Genomic DNA, 22,129 nt, shown 5'->3' with positions numbered 1-22,129 from the left:
AGAAAAATGATAATCACATGTATATTACATTGCGTAAGCCCATCAGTAGTATAATTTGGAACATACTATCCATGATAAACACGGGTTGAAACTGAATCATGCATTAAAGAGGTTTTTGACATTTTTAGAGAACTTTCACATCATGGACAATGATTACCTTCAATTTGTTATGAACACATTGTTCTTATACTGACAATTCTGTAAATTTGTGGGAACGAAATTAAATCTAGCTGGCTGAGTGATGTAACTACTGTTATGATTACCTTTAACAGAGTAAAGATGTCTAATATTCATAATAAAATATTCAGATGTTTTATATATATATGGGTGAGAATTTTGAACGATGTACAATTGCCAAATTTCGCACCTTTTGACACTCTCTCCCTTAGAACACACCAGGATGATCTCAGAAACCAGTTTCTTTCATGTCATCTCAAAGCCCGGTAAATTTCCTTTCAAAAAATGTATGGGTTGGTTTACTTTTGACTGATGTTTTACATTTGACAAGGACTTAAAGCGTAAAAATACGGTAAAAACACAATTTTCACAATAATTTCTGTTTTTCAAACCAATGATGTGCCTTTTTAAGGTACATGTGACATCTATTATCTGACCATGTTCTGGATCTGACATATCATGGTAATGTACCACAAAATTATAAGAACTCTATGAGCACGTATAAAATTACAGAGAACAATTGAAATATCAAAGTCCTAAACAGACGAACGTCCGTGATGCTTCTATGTCTATCGCTGTTGCAAATTCTGCTTTGTTGTCCCAACTGTAATGTATACGAAAATTTGGTATTCCACCTAATGTACATATCCTGAAAAAAATTGTACATCTGCTGGCTGTACATGGGACGTAACATTCTTTTATGCAAGATTACATTCAGTTTTTGTCACGGATGTGCGTCCCCTATTTACTAATAAAGATCGTAGCCAATGAAACGTTATTGGCGATATTGTTCTGAGTCGTAATCAACTGATATCTAGCCACATGGTAATATGTATGTTTTGAGTTTCTGTCCATCCCTTGTTAAATGGTAACCGAAATTACATTTTTAGACGAACCTCCGAGAAAAAAAAGAACGTCTGTGATGATTAAAACATTATCGAGTGGGGCACCATCTTGCTTTGATGGCGAAGGTACATTTTACATTTGGCTCTCTAGCCGAGGAGCTGCATGTCATGTTTGGAGCGGACTGGGGCTCGTTCGCAGTTATTGGACCATACGATTCACCGAAAACCAAGCAAATAATCAACATTTTCTCTGAAAATTCACCTCTTAATCCCCCTTTGAGTAATATATATGTTGAAAGGATGTCAAATTTCATATAATATGCATTGACAATACCTTTTCAAATTTTTGGAAGAGTTAGGAAGGTTACGTACTCTCTGTCGATTAGTTACCCGTCCTGGAACATGACCCTAGTAGTAGAACGAACGTCCGTGACAATTTCAGCAAACGTCCGTGACGTATGCAATCCGACCGATAGGGATAACTTGTCTCGAAAGTGTCCTTTATTCTTTAAAACTTTAAGCTCCAATAGCGACAAATAAAGTTTTACAAAGTAAACAATGAGTTTAGAGCAGTAGTTTCAGGCGGTATGTGATCATGATGAACAAACAGCTCAAAATTTACTCGCAATTTTGCGCTTGTTTCCCCTCTAATTATATAAAAACAGCTAAACACTGAAAACCAAGTTATAAGAAAATGGAATTTCTGTGCATTCAAATTTCTTTCTGTTGAGGTTTTGGAGACAATTTGCACTGTTATAGGTTCTGAAAGTTTTGCTCATGGACGTTCGGTGCGAGAAAGGAAATTTCTGATAATTACAGATATATATCACTGTACATTAAGTTAATGTTACTTGAAAATATTACCAAATCACTGAACCTGATTTTTCATGTTCCAATTAACAAACCTTTCGATTAACCTTCGGAGATTCCTATCATTTACCGAATAAAAAAGCTTCATGATTATACGAACCTTTATCAATTTTCGGATTGACAAACCGTATGAATAACGAGCCTCCGAAATGACGCACTACAAAATGTTGGTTATAACGAACCATATTGTATAATATCGACGTAACAAACATCCATCCAAGTTATATGGACTTACTGTGTCTTGTTATGACGAAACTTCGGAGTATCAACCTAATATCATTTCTGACTAATATAATAATACAAAGTCTCCTCGGTAACAGTGTGTAACACAAGGAGCAAACGCAGAGGGATTTCTTCCTTTACACATTGAAACGTATTCATTTGCCCTCCCCAGCTAAACTTTGTATTCCGATAATGGAGCACATTTTAGCTGTGACCATGTTCGTTATAAGCAAATTTTGCATTGTAGACTTTAGATAACAAATTTAGGACCTGAATCTTTACTTCGTGATTACGAAATTTAGATAAATATATTTGTTCTCAAGGATGGACTACGTCACTGAGATTACACGTACGTTTGTACGTTCATTTACGAGTGATGGAAAATTGTTTTCTTTGATTCCTCAGCATGGGAAGATAAACAAGCTTTTATAATTGAGACAGGATTTTGCAGAGGAGTTTGTTCTCGACATGAAATCGCTGTTTATTGTGAATAGAATGCATTTCCAACTCAAGAGAACTGCATTGTTCAATATCTTGTTTGTTCCGAACGTCCATGAACTATATGCGAACCTCCGTGATGAAAACTATGCTATGTTTGTTGGGTTAAATAGGCTGCCTAGATCAGATACATCTTTAAAAAGTATCTTATTATTTAGGAGTAAGGATTAAAGTATGGAATAGTTTAAAGGGATTGTATAGTTTTGGTTGAGACCTAAATTCAGGTTTCTAACATTTTTTTGGTGAGATAATGAGAAACCTCTTATGAAATAAGAAAGAGCATGTAATTCTATGAGGAATTCAATGCTTATTTGATGAAAATTGGTTTTGAAATGGCTGAGATGTCCATAAAAGAGCGATTCTAATAGAGTGTGGGACCCACCCTTTATTACGATCGCTTTATTTTACTTTGTTTTTGGATGTTTCAGTCATTCCAAACCCGATTTTCATCAAATTAGTGTTTTCTTGGTATCTCACAAAAAGTTAAAAGCCCACTTTTCATCTCCACCAATACTGTACCATCCCTTTGATAAGAGGTCGAAATATTGAGTTTCTGTAAAATGCGCGAAAATTGGAGAAAGTGTTTAGCAGAAGAGTAATATTTCAACAGAAATGACGAATTTGGTTAAATCATCAGTTGTCTACCATTACGTACAGGTTACGACTATAAGCTTAATATTCTGCCAACACATACACATGTCCCTTAAGATATTTCGTTACGATTTTGAACTGAATCAGATCGTTGCAAGCTATGTTAAATGGTATTCAAATGTATGTTCAGTACTACTCCTCATGGACGTTCGCTGCTCTGGACATGGTAAACTTCTGCAGTGAATAAAAACTTGTTCCTCTGGGAAAATCCTAGTATAATTGGGTTCAAATTAAAGCTTGAGTTATACTCTTTCCGGTAAGATAAATGATTTGGAGAATTTCCTACTTTTTGAATTTTGCGTTGTTTTGGCTCAATTGTACACCATTCAAAATTCTGACCCACATATATATGTGTGTTGTTGTTGTCGTTGGGTTTTTTTTAAGCCAAGTCATCGTAAGAATGCTTGTTTTATATCAAACCACAGGCACACAAATACCAGAAGGTATCTGAGATTATGAAGGGAATAGAAGGTTCCTCTAAATGTATACACTTTCATAGAATGCCATAAACACCATCTTGCACTGCCAGTATTCTTTTTCTATTTTTTTTTTCTTTTACATGAGACTGCAGAGTTTCAATAGCTACCATTTACATGCAGGTTTAGATCACCCATCTAGGCCTACATGACTCACTAAACACTCGCAAATTAATGACACACAAAACAACCCCTCATCCCATTCCAGATCTTTGCTATCATTATTCGATGATCAATAGGTGGCTAGCTCAACTCCATACGCCAGCTTGTAGGCAGGGCACTATTAGGTACGTGAATGTGAATGTAAATGTTCAGCATGAAGGTGGCATGCACTGCAGGCATGTGAGCTGAAACAATATCACAAACCGTGCCCCACTCTACAGGGGCCCCCTGCAAGGATGGTCTGCCTACTGCGGAATTGAGTTTAAAAACATAATATATGTCAATGTCCTGTACATACTCCTGAGCTGCTTCTCGTACTGAGTGTAACTGCAGAGCATTCATTTGCACCTCACACATAATGAGGACTCCAATAATGTACTAATCTTTAAACCCATGCATATATTGCTCTAGTTGTAAATGAGGTGATCATGGTCAGGCATGCATGAAATGAAAATGTCAAATCTCACTCTATGCATCATTTCTCTTTGAACCACTGATGAACAAGTGTACATCAGAATCTGTATGATTGATAACTGTATGACTGATGACTCTAATCTAATAGCACTTGTTCTACATCTGTTTATAGTCATCATTACATTTATCTCTCTCTCTCCTTTTTTTTTTTTTTTTTTGGTGAAGCCAAGGTATGTAATTCATTCCCAAAATTTCTACCTGTACCTGTCTATGTGTAACTGTGAATCAGGACAGGACACAGTTAAGTATGGATTAGCACAGCCTGCAAGTGAGTTGTCAGTCATGGTTGCTTCTATGCAAGGAAGTAATGTGACTGCTATATATTCAGGACAAATTCATTGACTGCCATTGCATGATTACATGTGTATGCATATATGCCAGTACTTTATGCCCCATTCATCTTACCCAGCTTCTATAATATATATATATATCATTTCATATTGCACCTGTACACTCATAGTATCAATATCTTTGCCTTTTGATTGCTGAAAATTTTTTTCACAGTCCCAAAAAGCATGGAAACAATACTTGTAAACACACTCTCATGACTAATGCACAAAACTTGACTTAGGCCTATTTATGATCCCTCACTGCACAATTTACATTACCCTGATATATAGAGCAATAAACCTATAAACTGAAATTGGAGCAATCTGAGTGCCACATGTATTCAAATGGGATGCCTCTGCCTTCTTACACAAATACTATACTAGTATTCTGCCAAAAGTGTAGCCCTTAATCTCCATTAACGTACAAATTTCTTAATCGTGTCTACTGACCTTGGGATTGACCTGCAACCTTCTTCAGCAAATTTCAAGCCCTTGGACCTTGCTTTCAGTCATTTTTATGCACTCATTTCAAGCAAATTATGGTAAAAAGGAATATTATCTTTTAGTGATGGTGAATTCTGTAATCTCATTGGTCAATCAACCACTGAATATATCCCGTATTACGTGATAAGGTCATATTGTGCGCATGCGCTAAATCCACCACTTATTTCCGTATTCCGTGATATGACGTCATGATATTACACAGCCAGCTGGGCGTGTACCAAAGACAATTAGGAAAGTGCGCGCTAATCCTGTACAAAACAAATGGACAGCGCGCAGTCCTCAAGCGTATTACGCACATAACCTGAGACCACCAGATGCTTGATAAACGACGCGACAACAGCAACTTACGTATCTGGCTACTGCAGTATCTTATGGCGTGTATGCGCGCATACAGTAATCAGCTCGCGAGACGTAGGCCTATGGCTGACAGCCGGCGATTTCAACATCATTCACAAGGGGAAATCAGCGAGAAGAAGGTTAGCACTTACACTAAAAGATAAAATCGTTACCCCCTGCTTGTTCTTACGAAATACGGGAAATATCTACGGTCTGGTGCCATATTCCATTATTGGACATTATTTCTAAAGTTATGGCTAGAAAATGTAGTTTAAATCAAAGTACAGTGACCATCGGCCTTGGCCTTTGACCTATCACCACTATCATATTCATGTACATAATTGTCTCCTTATCTACTAAACCACATTATTACAGGACTTCCGAGCTATATTACTTCTTTTATGCTTTTTTTCAACATATAACCTCTGAGCTTGCCCTTTAAGCAGTATCATTTTATGTAAATAATTGCCTTTTTTTTTCCTTCTCCGACCATAATATTTTACAACACTGCTAACTGAAGACTGAAGTAACTGCTGAAAATGCCATTTTTAACTATAGTTCATTGACCTTTAACCTCTAAGTTTAAGGTGTTTTGCCAAAACTGATGTAATCTGTGCATCTACACCTCAAAAAGGTCATCTGGGCCACAAACTGAGAAGAAAGTCTACTGAACATGAAGCCATGACAAGATCTGGGTACAGTATGAACGATGGACAGACAATCTGGTAATGCAATACCTGGCACCCACTGTCAATGAAGCAGTGGTATCTGACATTCAATGTAAAACGAGTAAATTAGAGTGACAATAAAAGGAAGGCTAATTGATGTACTGTGTACATCTACTCATAACCATATATGTTGATTGACATTGTCTAAATATTCTTCACGAGGACAAACTGCTAGTTTTAGATTCCTTCAAACAAAATCTATTTGTTCTTTCAGAGTGTATGACCTTGATTTCCAATAAGCTTGACAGCATTGAATTTTTGAGACTTTTTTTTTCTAAATACATTGATTTCCTGGAACCATCTGTTGTTTTTTCTTTTCGTGTTTTTCTTTTTCACACAGTTGCTCAAAATGAAGTAGAGCACAGTACACATTAATGAGAGGTTTAAAGTGTGGAGAATCATCACAATAGAAAAGAAAAAAATATGTAATGACTTCACCAGGTGTTCATTTTGTACGCTGCATTATCTGAACATTCAAATATGGAAAAGAAGGAAAAAAAGAAATGGAGGCCATCATGTACATTGTATCCAGGACAAACAAACAGACAATTTCCATGACCACTAGGCATGTCTGAATTAGGCATGTAACACATAAACTGTAATGCAACCAATTAAATCTCAAATGTTCAGCATTCTTATACATGCCATGATAACGAATACAATGAATAGTCTCATTACAAATCACCTTTGTTTTAAGTTAGTGGAAATAGTATCAAAGTCATTCAAGAGCAGCACTTTGCTTGCAACTACTTTATCTGTCTGTAATCTACACATGCGTCATCACAGCCAAGCTGTGGATTGTGGTCTTTTGAATGCTTGGCAACAGAGCACAAATACATGTAAATCTGCCCTAAAGTCATATCCTCAACAAACTCCCCCCTGTCGGCAAGATGTGCAGCAGACAGGAATAATCAAAACTGTTATCACCATTCCGTTACAGTTTAGCTATGAGTGTGCCAAAGCTTACACTGCTGTCAAAATAAGAGCATGGGTCAAATGCAGTTTTATTGCAGCAAGCAAAAGAAGAACATCTTCAGTTTGGTTTCAAGGAAAAGAAAAATAGCACCATATACACTAGAGTTTGTCCATGGCAAACCAGTGAAATTTTTTCCTTCTTGCTTACTAAGAAGTAAGTGTACTGAGTCCGGAGATGGGTTTTTTAATTTGAGAGGGAATACACAGACATGAGGCACATACGATATAATGTAGATTACAGAGAGTTTGTCGTACGTCATAACTGAACACTGTAGGAGGAAAACACATGTTACTAATTTTGGTTTCTGCTATGGTTTCAAAGTCTTCAATGTTTCACTTTGGTTTGTCTTTTTGTTTTCTCTACTACAGTGCTCCTAATGGACATGCTAGATCCAAAGGATGTAGAGTACTGTACATCTACAAAATGATGGCAGGAAACTGTCATTTCAAATTTACATGATTATCAATTACATCTCAGAATTCTATTTATTATTTTTTTTTTTGTGACAAACAAATATTATAGCTGGGGTCAGCATATGCTACTAGCATTGTACAGTCCATTTGGAGGCAAATTCTTAGTAGTGAAGAAAAGAGTGATAAATGGCAGCTATTTGCTTTGCACTGCACATGGGAGTGGAGATCCAGAATTATTTGCAAAACGTCATGTTTTTAACTAGCTTTTATAAAATTCAAATTACTAAAGAAATATACTGTAAGAAATTTGAAAATCTATAACATAAAATTGAATTATATTTTCATACAAATTTTGCTAATGCCAAGATGTATATGGTCAACCCTGAAATGAAAACAAATATTTTGTTCAGAGTCCAGAAGAATTCCACTTTCAAAAGTGTTCTGCAAATATATCAAAAGTGATACTTTGTATCACTTTTGACAAAGTGATACTTTGTCTTTTGAGACTGATAGTGATACAAAGTGATACTTTGTATCACTTTGTGATACTTTGTCTTTTGAGAATCAAAACATAAGATGTACTGACTTCCTGCAAAAGTGGGATTCCCAGTTCCATATCATCATTAGTAACACTTATGGCTACACAAGTCATCATTAGTCAAACACTTGTCAATGAAAACATCTTTACGAGATATCTACGTCAGCTTAAAACCCCTCCAATTTCTTGGAATCTTCATACTTACGATTGCGATTTTAGCTGGATGGTGGCATCTACAAACTCCCCGTGTGTTTCCAGAGGTCTTGTCTTTATATCCAGTTTCATATTCTTCTTGTTCCCTTTTGATGGGGTATCCGGGAGGGGTGAAACACGCCCTGCATGGTGCTTCTCTTTGTCTGAAAAAAAAAATGACAGCAATTACATCTTTGCTTAAATGCATTTTTGCTCTCACTATTTTTTTTTTTCTTAATGCTGTATCAAAGACCTAAGACACTTTATTTCAAAAGCTGCAAGTTGTCTCTAAAAGTCCTACAAAAGTTCTGGAATACATTGTACCTCTCTCATGCAAGTTTCATGAATGCCAACAAATTCTTACACTGTCTGGTGGTTTATGATATCCACACCTTTCACACATTCTGGTATCACGTGAAATGTCATCATTAAAACTAGAAATGTCGCTATGGCGACTGGTATGCCTCTGCCATAATGCATGATTCTCCTAAGTCTATAGGTCATCTTGATAAAGTGTGATGACAGTTTCACATAATTGGCAAAATACCAAAATGACATGCTCATCACAAATGTGTTGAATGTTCACTTTCCTTGAACTAGGTTTAATGGGATAAAAGGCTATATATGCTAAGAGAGCAAACATGGGGATTTGAGGACTTTTACTTGACTTTTGACCCTTCTATAAGTTTATGCATTTAGTAATTTTCAAGGTTTGGAGAAAAAGTGCAATTTCTGTACTAAATAGTAAATTGCTAACATATTTAACCTAGCCTTTACCCTTGACCTTTGACCTTCTGACCCTAAATTCCCAAGAGAATCACTGTCAAGCAGAACATGCATAAATGCATACACAGTACCGACAGCGAATTATTTTCCACGTGAACATTCGGGAATATTTCCGAATAGTCGCAAATCGCACATTCGTGAATATTTGGGAATATTCGGAAATAGTTGGCGCTTGATATCAGAAGTGAAATATAGTACATAGGGCATTACATAGGGCATTGCATAGGGCATTGCATAGGGCGAATTTACGATGCGCGAATATGCATGCATAGGCGTGCAATGCACAAAAATGCGCAAACATTTGCGAATATGTGGAGATAATTCGCTGTCGGTACTGTATGTACACTGTTTTAAAGTTTCAAGATACCTTGAGCCACTTCTAAGATATGGAAAAAGTGAAATTCAGTACATTCACTTGATCTTTGACCTTTTGACCTTTTTGGCAAAAACATTCCCAGAGAATATCTATTGGGTAATACAATGTACATGCATACACCAAGTTTCAACAAAAATCCTGCACGCATTGCATAAATATGAGGGAAAAAGTGAAATTTCGGAGTTATGACCTTTTAACTTGACCTTTGACCCCAAAATTCCCTAGATAGTCACTGTCAGTCAGTACATGCATAGCATATGTATTGTGTTCCATGACGATATGTATACCTTGAACCATTTCCAAGATATAAAGGAAAAAAGTGAAATCTTAACATTTTCACTTGACCTTTGACCTCATGACCCCAAACTATCACCAAAGAATCTTTGTAGGGTAGTACATGCATACACTAATTTCCAAGAAAATACTTTCAGGTATTGCACAGATATGGGGGAAATAGTTAAATTTTGAGCATTTGTCCTTGACCTCTGACCTTCAGCATCTGCACCCAAATGTTGATAGGCACAACTTAAAGGGAAGGTAAACCCAAAAAGCAATGTGGATTGAGTGAAAGCAGCAACATTATTAGAACACATCAGTGAAAGTTTGAGGAAAATCGGACAATCGATGCAAAAGTTATGAATTTTTAAAGTTTTGGTGTTGAAACCGCTGGATGAGGAGACTACGAGAGGATATGACGTATGAGTGGACAACAATACAAAGAAAATATAAAGGAAATTCGATAAAAATTCACTTTTCTAGAATTATGAAAGAGCAATGGACCAACCTCTTTCAGATAGCAGGGGGAATAATTGCTACCCCTAACATATGTCAATATCAAGTTGATGGAATTTGTAATTTTCATGAAAAATGGATTTTTGTAGAATTTTCTTTATATTTTCTTGGTATTGTTGTCCACTCATACGTCATAACCTCTAGTAGTCTCCTCGTCCAGCAGTTCCAACACCAAAACTTTGAAAATTCATAACTTTTGCATCGATTGTCCGATTTTCTTCAAACTTTCACTGATGTGTTCTACTAATGTTGCTGCTTTCACTCAATCCACATTGCTCTTGGGGTTTATCTTCCCTTTAACCCCCTCATACACGCCAAGTTTCATTATAATACCTTAAACGGCTTTTTAGCTATGCTGTCCAGAAAGTTGATTACAGACAGATGGACGGACGGACGGACGGACGGAAGGACGGACGGAAGGACGGAAGGACAGACAACCCAAAAACATAAAGCCTTCGGCACCACTTCATGGCGGAGGCATAAAAAATATCATATCTTGTAGTCTTTCTTGACAACTTTCAATATGAAGGAAACTTCTCCAGGTATTTCCACATAATTTGTGCTACCTTATTCTGGCCAGTAAGGGCACTGGTACTACATGGAACACCTGTTCTAAAGTGATGAGCTGACCTTTCATGGCAGCAGTCTGCTTCAAAAACCAAGGATGAAGATGCACTCTTTCATCTACATGTAGCACTCACCTCACATGCACCAACAAAGACACTTCACATGCTGGTACTGAGTTTCTTCTCAACACCACATCAACACTTTGATGATATTTTAGAAGTTTTCCATGAGTTAAAAAGATAACATTGCTGTTCAAAAGACACAGTAGAAACTGATGAAAATTCCTTCGCAATGTGTAAAGCAGGTAGGTTTAAAATGCTATGTAACTTCTAAATCCTTGAACAGCATAAAATATAAGTTGTATTTTCCTTGCTCCACAGTTACCTTTTAGATTATGATACAAGTATAGCTCATACAAGAATTAACATCAATAACATATTTATCATCACACACAGACTTCTAAATTCTTGTATTTTCCGTAACAATTCTTAAGCAATTCGGAACAGAAATCTCGGAGAAACGGCAAAAAGGGGTAGAAATTCCCGATCACGCTGGAGCAGGATCGTAACTGCTCCTTTCCAGAACACGGCTGCGCACGAATTGAACACGTGCACGTGCGCAGGATCTCCTATATTCTCATACGCAGTAATGCGTAGTCTCGATGTCGAGACTTACGAAATACAATGCACTGCCTTACAAACAAAAAAATACTTGACCAACCTGTGATCGCCTGGGAAAATTTCCTATTCAAGGGTGGTGCCCATTCCCACGGCTGGTCATATTCATCACCAGGTCGTGTGTCTGACTCTGGGCTTGTGCGCATCAGGCGGCTAGTTGTTGGCAGCTCTGAGCGACTTCGAGCTCGTGGGCTGTCCAAGAGTCCATCAGGACCTGGTCCTATCTTGGCCATCTTCAAATTACTAGTGCTCCATTCCCACGGGTTATCATACTCAGCAGTGGGCCGGCGGTCATGTTGCGGCGTCTGCTGCCGATGGTTCTGTGTGGAATGCGTTGGTGGGTAGTCTTCGGCACTTTCCGAAGACATTGGTGACGAGGAGTGGTGGTCCCTGCCATACGGCTGCCGATGAGGCGAGGGTGATGTGCTCAGCGGTGGTGAATGTCCATTAATCTCATCACTCGACTCGCCAACATAACTCTCCGGGCTGTCCGGCCGTCGGATGGGTGGTGATACGTTAGGTGGCTCCTCATACGTATGGTGCTTGAAGCGCTCCTGGGGTTTGGGGACGGTCCATGACTCGTGGTCATCAGAGTACCGTGAAACTTTCCCGTCATCTCTGTGTTTGCCCTCCCCTTTCTTCTGATCCTCTGATTGCCTCATCACTGCATGGAAAAGAATGAAGAAAGAACAAACACAATTAAATAAGTATTCAACATGTGTTGCATGAATACCCTATCATGAATATTCATGTGATGTAAGCAAAGTTAAGTAATGAAGTTATGTCGTAGTGCCATATAGCCTTATATAATTGTTCAGTGCAATGAAAAGACACACAAAGACTACACATGATGTAACTTCTGAGCACTCTTCTTTCATTTCAAATGGATGTGCATACATCTAGCAAACATTTCACTATGGCTGGTGACAAAGATGCCATGTTGATCAATGTATTCTTATAATCACGAAACAACAAATATTCATGTATGGGGCTCATAAATTGCAGTCTTGAAAGAAAGGCCATTCCCACGATGCCGAAGTTTGTTCCAAGATTCAGCATTCCCTGTACGATACTCGTAATACAGCTACTGGAGATACAATGTAGTACACGATGAAAACCTGTTGTCTTCATGAGTTTTTATGGGTGCTAGAGGCATAAAGTGCAGATGGCTGTCTCGACCGGTGCTTCTCAACCAGTGGGTCCTGAAGCTCTCGCAGGTGGGGCGCGATGTCTTTTCTTCTCGAAATAAAAACTAAAAAGCTTTGTATTTGATCCACACATGTAACTGGCTCTCAAAAGACTTTATAGTAGCAGAAGTGGGCATCACGTTAAAAAAAAAAAAAAAAAGGTAGAGAAGTGCGGATCTAGAAAGTGTCAATTCTATTACTTTGTTGTTGTTGTTGTTGTTTGTTTGTTTTAAGGGGGAGGCTGTGTAATCTGTACGATCAAAAGAATATTAATTTGCTACATATCTGATATTCAAATTCATGAAATTCTTTCGTTGAATATCTGATAAGTGATATTACTATTAGTCAGTGTGGCTTTAGAAATGACGTGGTAATAAAAGCTACACACATTCAACTACTATTAGCATTTCCTAGATTTTAAGATTTTTACCTGTGCTACATACCTTGGAAAAAAACACACAATTATTTCTTAAAGGAATTTACATTTCTGTCTTGCTTTATATATCAAAAGGTATCTTACCTCATATAATCTGATTATCACCCCAGAGAATCCAACCCTATTATACTAAAACTGGAGATTCTCCTATCTGGACCACCTTCCAAATTGGAAAATTACAAAATGATTGCAAAATTACATGCGTGGGAAGTGCACGGCACCATGCAGCACGAAGTGTAGGGTAGCATACTGTACGGTCGTCATCAGTGTTTTTAATGGGATGCATGCAATTATACCGTAGCACTGCTGTTCACTGCTTTAGGGTGTTTTTCTTTTCATTGAAAACCTAATTTCAAGTTGTGGAAAACACATTTTTATATTGCAAGAGCAGGAGAAATTCATACTCAAACTGGAGAATAGGAGATCTGTTCCAAAAAAAAAAGAAAAAAAAAAGGAAAAGAATCACCTTTTAGCAGAAGATTTCCTGAAAGGAGAGTTAGAGTTTTCATCACTCACAGCTACATACGTGTATATAGAGGCATTCACGTTGTAGACCTAACAACAGTATTTCCCATATACTGTTAAAGTCGAAATTTTCGCAGTGCGGAAATTTTCATGTATTTTACACAGCCAGAAAATAGTGTGGAAATAAAAGCACACAAATATTTTTGCTTGCATTTGTCTATTACACTTTGTAATGTCTTGATTCTATGAAATTAAAACACACAAAAATCATCTTACTTGGCAGAGTGCAAAAAATTACTCTCGCGAAAATATTTGCATTTAACAGCAGTCACACATTCTTTATTCTTACATAGTGATATTCCCTGATTATGTTAATCCTTAGCTCTGTCTCTGTTCTCCGCCCCCCCCCCCTTCGTTATTTCTTTCCATCATTCTTCTACCCAGTACTCATCCCTCACTCTCTCTTTCTCCCCCCTCCCCCCCCCCCCATTTCTTTTTTTTTCTTCTTCTTTCTCTCTCTCTATCTCTCCTTTTTTCTCTGTCATGATAGTTTGACCACAGCGGCATACTGGCAGTTTCCACCAAACTGAACAGATGGCTGCAGAGTGTCATTGTACAATGCACAGTATCACATGATCTGCCCATCCTCTTGCACACAACATTCTGTCACAGCATGTACTGAGATGCCTTGAGCTTTGATTATTTAAAGGGATTGTATGGTACTGGTGGAGATGAGGACTTGGCTTTTAACTTTTTGCGAGATATCAAGAAACAACTTATGAAATAGTACAGGGCATACTATTTCTAAGAGGAATTTGAAGTTTATTTGATGAAAACTGATTTTGGAATGACTGAGACATTAAGAAAAAAACTAAAACAAAGCGATCACACTGAAGGATGCCTAGTGGGTCCCACCTTTTATCAGGATTGCTCTGTTTTGGATATCTCAGCCATTTCAAAGCCAATTTTCATCAAATAAATGTTGAATTCCACTTGGAAGTACATCATCTTTCACATTTCATGAAGAAGTTTCTCATTATCTTACCAAAAAAAGGTCAGAAGCCTGAAGTTAGGTTTCAACCAAAACCATACCATTGCTTTAAACCTTCCTGTTGGCCACCAAAATACTCTCCTCTATATAATACCACTATACTGTAACATAAGCAAAATTAACCTAAATTGTCCATGAATAGTTTGCCCTCTTTTTGGAGGAGTTGAAGTTACACATGTAATATCTATCTTTTATCACATACAACATTCACAACAAATTACATACATGTTTACACTACCATAAGGGGATAGTTTGTGTTTATTATTTATGTTTGCATTCATTGTTTACATCAATTATTGAACTTACAGCAAATCCTTGCAAGCTCACGAGGATTGGCTGCTGTCAGTTGTAGCAATGGCATTTTTTTTTTTAGTGCCATATGAAATACAGCCTGGAATAGTTGCTTAATAATCAGAAGTCTACAAAATTGATACCTTCCTGATTTCAAATTGATGCTACACGAGAGAAATACATCACGTTCATAGGAGACAAGACTAAAATAATTACCTGTGCACTGACCTTATATGCCTAAACAGAATCAGTGGAATTCTGCTCCTAGCCATAGACTCCATCAAGTAATGGTAGCCAGAGGGCTGTACATTTCTATCATAATTACTTAGTACCCTGATGCATGTTACCCTACAGTGTAGCTGCAGTGTGTGACACAGATTGACAAGGAAATGTGCCTGTATGCAGCTTTTCACTGTGTGCTCTATGTGTAAAGTGGCACTGATTTCACATCTTTTCATAAATTTAAGAATCTCTCCCTCATGATTTTAATAAAGTGTGAAAAGATATCCTATTATATCACACATCCCAAAAGAAAGAATGCAGTAAAAGCATGTGCACACATAAAACCGCCTGACCTCAGTTCATCAGCGACATCAGGCCGGTGGGCATTCAGATTTTGATTTGACTGAATAAGAAAGGATAATTATGCTCAAATATGGCATTGTCCAGCATACTGAGTATTCTGCTGGGGACATACACATTATTATCAATTCGCAAATACTATGACTATTTTCATGGTACTGTCATGTTTTATAATTCCGAAAATACAGAAATAAAATAAAATGTGAGGAAAATATCCTTGATAAAACAGTATGTGCATTTCTAAATATTGATATTGACTAGGTATGAGACAGATTATGACCAGTGGAATATTGCTGCTGTATGGCACCACTGCAGTGCACTGCCAGTATACTAGCATGGCATCAAATAACATTATCTCTATTATTCTTAGTAAACAATACAACTGAACTTTAAATTGTGTGCTCAAATTTTACAGATTTTCTAAAGTTTCACTGATACATCATTCACAGGAAAATAAAGTCCTCGAGGATTATAAGAGATTTGGCAATGAAAATGAATGAAACCGTGATGAAAATTGTATGCCAGCTGATGCCCACATAATCTTTAAAGAGATCCAGGTAAATGACTGGATAACTGAGGTCAGACTGTAAAGCGTATTCAATATACACATACATTTTGTACAATACTGTACCATGTAAAACAAAGTCATATTGTAGGTCTCTGTAGATAATATACATGAAACTACTTCTTAAAGAAATATACTTATGTTACAGTCTTATGGGCTAGATAGAGATCATTGTGCTCAAATTGATATCAAATTGCATGCTTACAGACATACCTATAACCATAATGTATACAAAACATCATATCTCTCTTTCTTTATCTCTCTTGACAATTTTTCTTTTATTTTGAGAGGCAATTACAATATATCCCCATCCCTCCTGAAAAATTCCATGAAAACATTATCACAGATAAGCATACTTGTGATATTATACTTTTTCTAGCTATGTTGTACATGCTGTGCCCACAATGTCGACTGCCTTTCATACACATAGCTGTGCATGGGGGGGGGGGGGGGGGAACTCACAGCATACGTGTTTGCATCATCTTCAAAAGTTCACCTTTGAGTGAAAGCAGCAATACTAGTAGAACATATCAGTGAAAGTTTGAGGAAAATCAGACAATCTGTTTGAAAGTAATGCATTTTTGAAGTTTCAGTGCAGCCACTCAGTGGATGAGACGACTACTACAGCTTGTGATATCCGTATGAGTAGAACAATATAAAGGAAATATAAAGAAAATTCAAGATATTTTCACTTCTCTCACATGAGAAAAGAGCACTTGACTTGCCTCTTTCTGAGAACAGGGGGAATAATATTACACAAACATATGTCAGTATACAAGTTGAGGGAATATGTCCTTTAAAAAAATGAAATTTTGTGGAACTCTCTTTATATTTTCTTGATCATTCAACACATGTGACATCACAAACTGTAATAGTCTTCTCATCCAATGATGGCAGTACTGAAACTTTAAATATTTGTAACTTTTGAACCGATTGTTTGATCTTCCTCAAACTTTAACTAAATTATTCTACTAATATAAACAGAATTGAATTGAATTGAATTGAGAATGGAGTAACAATTTCACATTTAAAATTAAACCACACAAATTAAAAAGAAAAGTTATGGAAACTGAAACTTAGCATGTTTTGCAAAACATAATCAGTAAAATTTGTTCCGATTCATGTTGATAGGGGAAACTTTCTACTCATCTACGTGTAAATGAATGGAAGAGTTATATGGCCATCACATCTTTACCTTGTGAATCTGATTTGCATATGGTTGTGCCTGATACATCTGTTATGAGAAATCATGTAAGACTTGAAATTACATAGCTTTAGCTTTCCAGTAATATGCTTGACTGCAATTAAATCTTTTTTCCCCCAGCTCTGTTTGTTTAATTTTACAGTATTTGGTAAAGTCAACTTTACCGTGGACTGGATTTTAACCTGAATCTGTTCCACTGATGGCAAAGTTTTTTCTATCAACTCTTTATCTCAGTGTCAACATCATCAAAACCCATTTCTGCATTATCAATTGCATATGAGTCATTTGAATGAGGGCCAAAACAAACTGTTTACAAAATGGGGATGGCCATGATAGCAACCTGCTGGTACAGACCTTTGGATACATTGATATGATGTAACACAAGGCAAAAACATGACCTGCTACTCTCTCCCGTTTCATGTTCTCTTACTGCAGCAAACAAGCCTGATTCAAGCAAGTGTTCTTTAAAGGGGAAGTCTGTACCTTAGTCTGAAAAGAGATAGTAACATTTTATATGCACAATGATGAAAATTTGATCTGAATTAGATGACATCCAGAAGGAAGTTATGAATTTGAAAAATTTCACAAATTTTCACAAAGAGTTCTTGAAAAATCAATATGAATATGCAAATAGTGAGTTGATGATATCATCACCTCCCAACTTGCCATATAGTTTGAAAATAAACTCTTTAAAAATTCCAGTTTTTGTATTTATACTTCTGTTGAAATGCACCAGTCTCAAATCCTATATCCCACTGATTGTCATTTACCCCTTTCAGTAACTCATGCATTTTTGGCCAGCTCCTGGCCCAAGCTAATTTGGCCCACACCAAGCAGTAAAAATTGCGTTCAGTAACTATAGCAGAGCTGCGCTACTTTTACGATGACCCATTCACGAACTCGGCCATGTAAGGGATAACTACCATGGTAACTGAACGCGCTCCGGTGGAGGGCACGGCCGGGTAATTGTGACCTTTGACCATGCAAGCAATTTTGGCCCGAGCCTGGCGCTGCTATCATTCATAAACTCTTCGATCGGTACTAGGCCCGAACCTGGTCCGTGCCTGGTGCTAGCTTCAGCAGAGCCAAAATAGCCCGCTCTTGGCGCAGGCCACTTTGGCCTGACCCATTCATAAACTCAAAATTTTACGACTTAGTTCGGGCCTGGCCCAAGCCAGATGAGTTACTGAAAGGAGTAATTATTATCTACTGACAGAAAAACAAACAAGAAACATTTCATGGATGAATGAAGCAACAGGTATTGCCAATGCAATCGGAGTATGATAGTGTTTCATCATCACTTAACATTGATATTGCATAATTACAAAGAAATTTACACAATGAGTAACTGGAAATTGAGGGAAATCCCAAATACTGTGATAGTGGAAATTTCCGAAATGCATGACCAGAGACTAGCACGTTTGTTACATGTTTGCTACATGTACCATTATTAGATGTCTTGATTCCGCAGAATTAAAAACATATGAAATTCATCTTATTTGGCTCAGTGCAAAAACACTTGAACAGAAATAACCGCTTTGACAGTATTCTCAATGATAGTGGAAGTCTTTTGCACAGCACCTCTAATGTTCACAAAAATGATGAAGCAAAAGTGTTTTCACTTCAGCGCTCATGCAGAAATTGAACTCATTCTATCTTCTTATAGTCTGTGCATATCTTCCACATCCTGAGCAGATTTAACAATTTTAACAAGAAAATCTTGCAAGATGAGGGCACTGGAGGAGAACATGTACTTTTCTACTATCCCAGCATTCTCTACCACCCCCCCCCCCAAAAAAAAAAAATCCTGCCATGTCTGCTTAACCCGTTGAGGACGAGTCCTGAATATACTCGGGCAAGTGTTTATAGGAAATGTGTGTTGTGGCAAAATCAATCCATCCTCAATGGGTTCAAATTCTGAAAATCATTTTGAAAAAAAAAAAATGAAAAGGTTAATTTTCTCTTTTAGCTTCCCTCCTGGGAATATGGATGACTTCATGTCCTCCCTGGCATGATAGCTCCTTAAAGGTCTGGCTGGGTCACCACTACTGCTGTCTATATTCAAGTACATTATATACCAGGCATCAAGCACTTGTATACCCATATTATGCGGACTTAACCAATGTACAAAATATTAAAGCAAGGCATTTCTTTGCATGCTTTATATTATTTTCTTCCTGTATGGGTAATTCCGTGAAGTTGGGGCACAAAGTGTTACATTTTAGCATAACTCAATACTAATTATGCTATACATATATTCTTTATAGGCTTTACATTTGTATTGAGACCATACATTTTCCTGGAAATTTTGTGCCATTCAGACTCAATTTTGATGAAGTTATTTTTAAAAAATGTAACGGTGTCCTGTAGCATCGTGACGTGTCCATGTAGCATCGTGATAGTTAAAATCTGGTCCTAAAAGACAAATTAATGCAATTAGCTTGACCAAAATTTGATATAATATGCATAATTACTAGATTAGTCAGATAGCTAAATATCTTAACTCTGTTTTCCACAGTTTTACTTTTACAAGAAAATTACACAATGTGTCACTATGCTACACGGTGTCCACCAAATGTAACAAAAAAGGACACTGCGTAGCATCGTGATACATTTTGTAATTTTCTTTTAAAATTAAAACTGTGTACAGGAAATTTGAGATATTTAGCTATCTGACTAATCTAGTAAATATGCATATTACATCAAATTTTGGTCAAGCTAATTGCCATAATTTGTCTCTTAGGACCAAATGTTAAAATTTCACGATGCTACATGGACACGTCACGATGCTACAGGACACCGTTACATATTGTTTAATAACTTCATCAAAATTGAGTCTGAATGGCACAAAATTTCCAGGAAAATGTGTGGCCTCAATGCAAATGTAAAGCTTACAAACAATAAATGTATAGCATAATTAATATTGAGTTATGCTAAAATGTATTTTTCAAATATCACGATGCTACATGGACACTGCCCCAACTTCATGGAATTACCCGTATGCAATACTCACATATCATGCATACGACTTGGGGTAGAGTCATTAAAAAAGTAATTTGCATCCAAGAACGTCTACCCAGAGCTGATAATCAGTTTTGATGGACCAGTTTAATGGCTGGAGTGCTGGGTGGTCAAATGCAGACTGTGTACTAAAATCCAGGGCTAATAGTAACACTTATAAATCTGAACACCAGGTTTGAATTGTTTACAGCAGTGAAATTAGCATGTAAGTACTTAAACTCTCCCCTTTTCCTTTTTTTTTTTTTTTTTGCCTTTGCTTAACAACTTAATCATGGAAGCCATAAAACTGTATGATTTCTGGTGAGAGGCATTTCATAAGTTCTTTGGTGCTTCATTGTTTTCTCAAAACTTGAACATTTAAAGCAAGATGCTGTTCCACATTTAACAATAATTATTGTGTAAGCAATATCAAACTGATAAGAATAAGTTTCATTGAAATTTCCCCCGAAAACAACAAAATGATGGAATAACTTTTAATAAGTTTTTGCGGACTAAATTCAATTGACTGCAATAACATTTATGCAAATGAGGATGTCATCTCTCCCAAGTCTTCCACTTGCCTGCACATCAAATCTTCACTAAACTTCTTTTTTCAAAATGACAATAAACACAAATACACTAGTTACATTGTAGCCAATCACTGCAGAGTTGTCATAACAGAGCAGTGGCATCATTTAAAGGGGAGGGGGTTGCTGTCTCAGGGTTTAACTCATGATTTTCTTTATTTTTCAGTATTAACCACTTGTTTATAATCTGTATCTAAAGACACATGAGAGCCATCACTTTGTTTATACAGTAGCTGTGTCCTGCTAACACATTCCAGCACACTAGAGCAGAAAGCTGAGAATGGACACACTGAGTCATATGGGTGAGCTAGTGTGCAATAAATGCCCATGGTGATCAATACTGTGAGATTTTGAGCAGTGCTGAATAACTGCATTACTATGATTGAGTGTGAACGGAAGGGTAAATATTGGCAAATTATATCCTTGCAGAACCATCAAGTGAGAATGGCCCTAAAGCACCCTCCTTTTCTACTCTTAGACACCTGAACATGCAACATGAATCCCATACAACAGAGAAATCGGTGTGCCTCTCTCAGCCAGGGGGCAGTGATTGTGCCTTCACTATGCAGGTTGCATTACTCAACATAATTGGAAAGCAGCACAGTGCACACACATCCTTCTTTTCTGAAACTTTAAAAGAAAATTTCATAAATCCCTGAAATTTGATCAACTCCATGAACATTCTAAATCATAATAACCATCAATGATGAGCAGAAAGGCATACATTGTCACAACAAGCAAGGTGTGACTGTACCTTAGCAATGGGCAACATGCATTCATTCTCACAGAAAAAAAAAATGTCTGACGTCGGCAATTAGATGAAAGAGAATACGTATAGGAATGTGTAGACTGTTTTGTGATAACATTCATACACACAAGATATCAGCTATCTAGTCATCTCAGACAAAATTGCTGACCTCACTTTAAAGAATGCTTGTTACAAACACTGCACATGAAGGAAGCCATATGAAATCAGAGAGGTACATATATATTAAAATGGATGTGGCAAAAATAAGGATTTTCAAGATTCAAAGGTGGCAGAGAAATACAAGAGAAGGGGTATAAACTAAAAGAAAAAAAAGGCTCTTTAAAAAAAAATGCTTTCAAAATTCAAGGAATGAGGGATGAGCTGATTGGACATTGTTACTGACTATTCTGGACAATATGATCTT

At 37.0% G+C, this 22,129-nt stretch overlaps 1 protein-coding gene across 1 annotated transcript in view; it reads right to left on the bottom strand.

Moving 5' to 3' along the window:
* Window positions 1–22,129, bottom strand: part of LOC140230435 (uncharacterized) — an 87,021-nt gene that overhangs the window by 4,026 nt on the left and 60,866 nt on the right. Inside the window, exons 3-4 of the mRNA XM_072310589.1 lie at window positions 11,633–12,253; window positions 8,405–8,555 (exon numbers count right to left, since the gene is read on the bottom strand). Of these exons, the coding sequence (XP_072166690.1) occupies window positions 8,405–8,555; window positions 11,633–12,253 (772 nt within the window). The remainder of the gene's footprint in view (window positions 1–8,404; window positions 8,556–11,632; window positions 12,254–22,129) is intronic.

This window comes from Diadema setosum, chromosome 7 (genome assembly GCF_964275005.1).
Source record: "Diadema setosum chromosome 7, eeDiaSeto1, whole genome shotgun sequence".
NCBI lineage: Eukaryota > Metazoa > Echinodermata > Echinoidea > Diadematoida > Diadematidae > Diadema > Diadema setosum.
The sequence above is the reverse complement of the archived record's forward strand: the minus strand, read 5'-3'. Positions and strand labels throughout refer to the sequence as shown.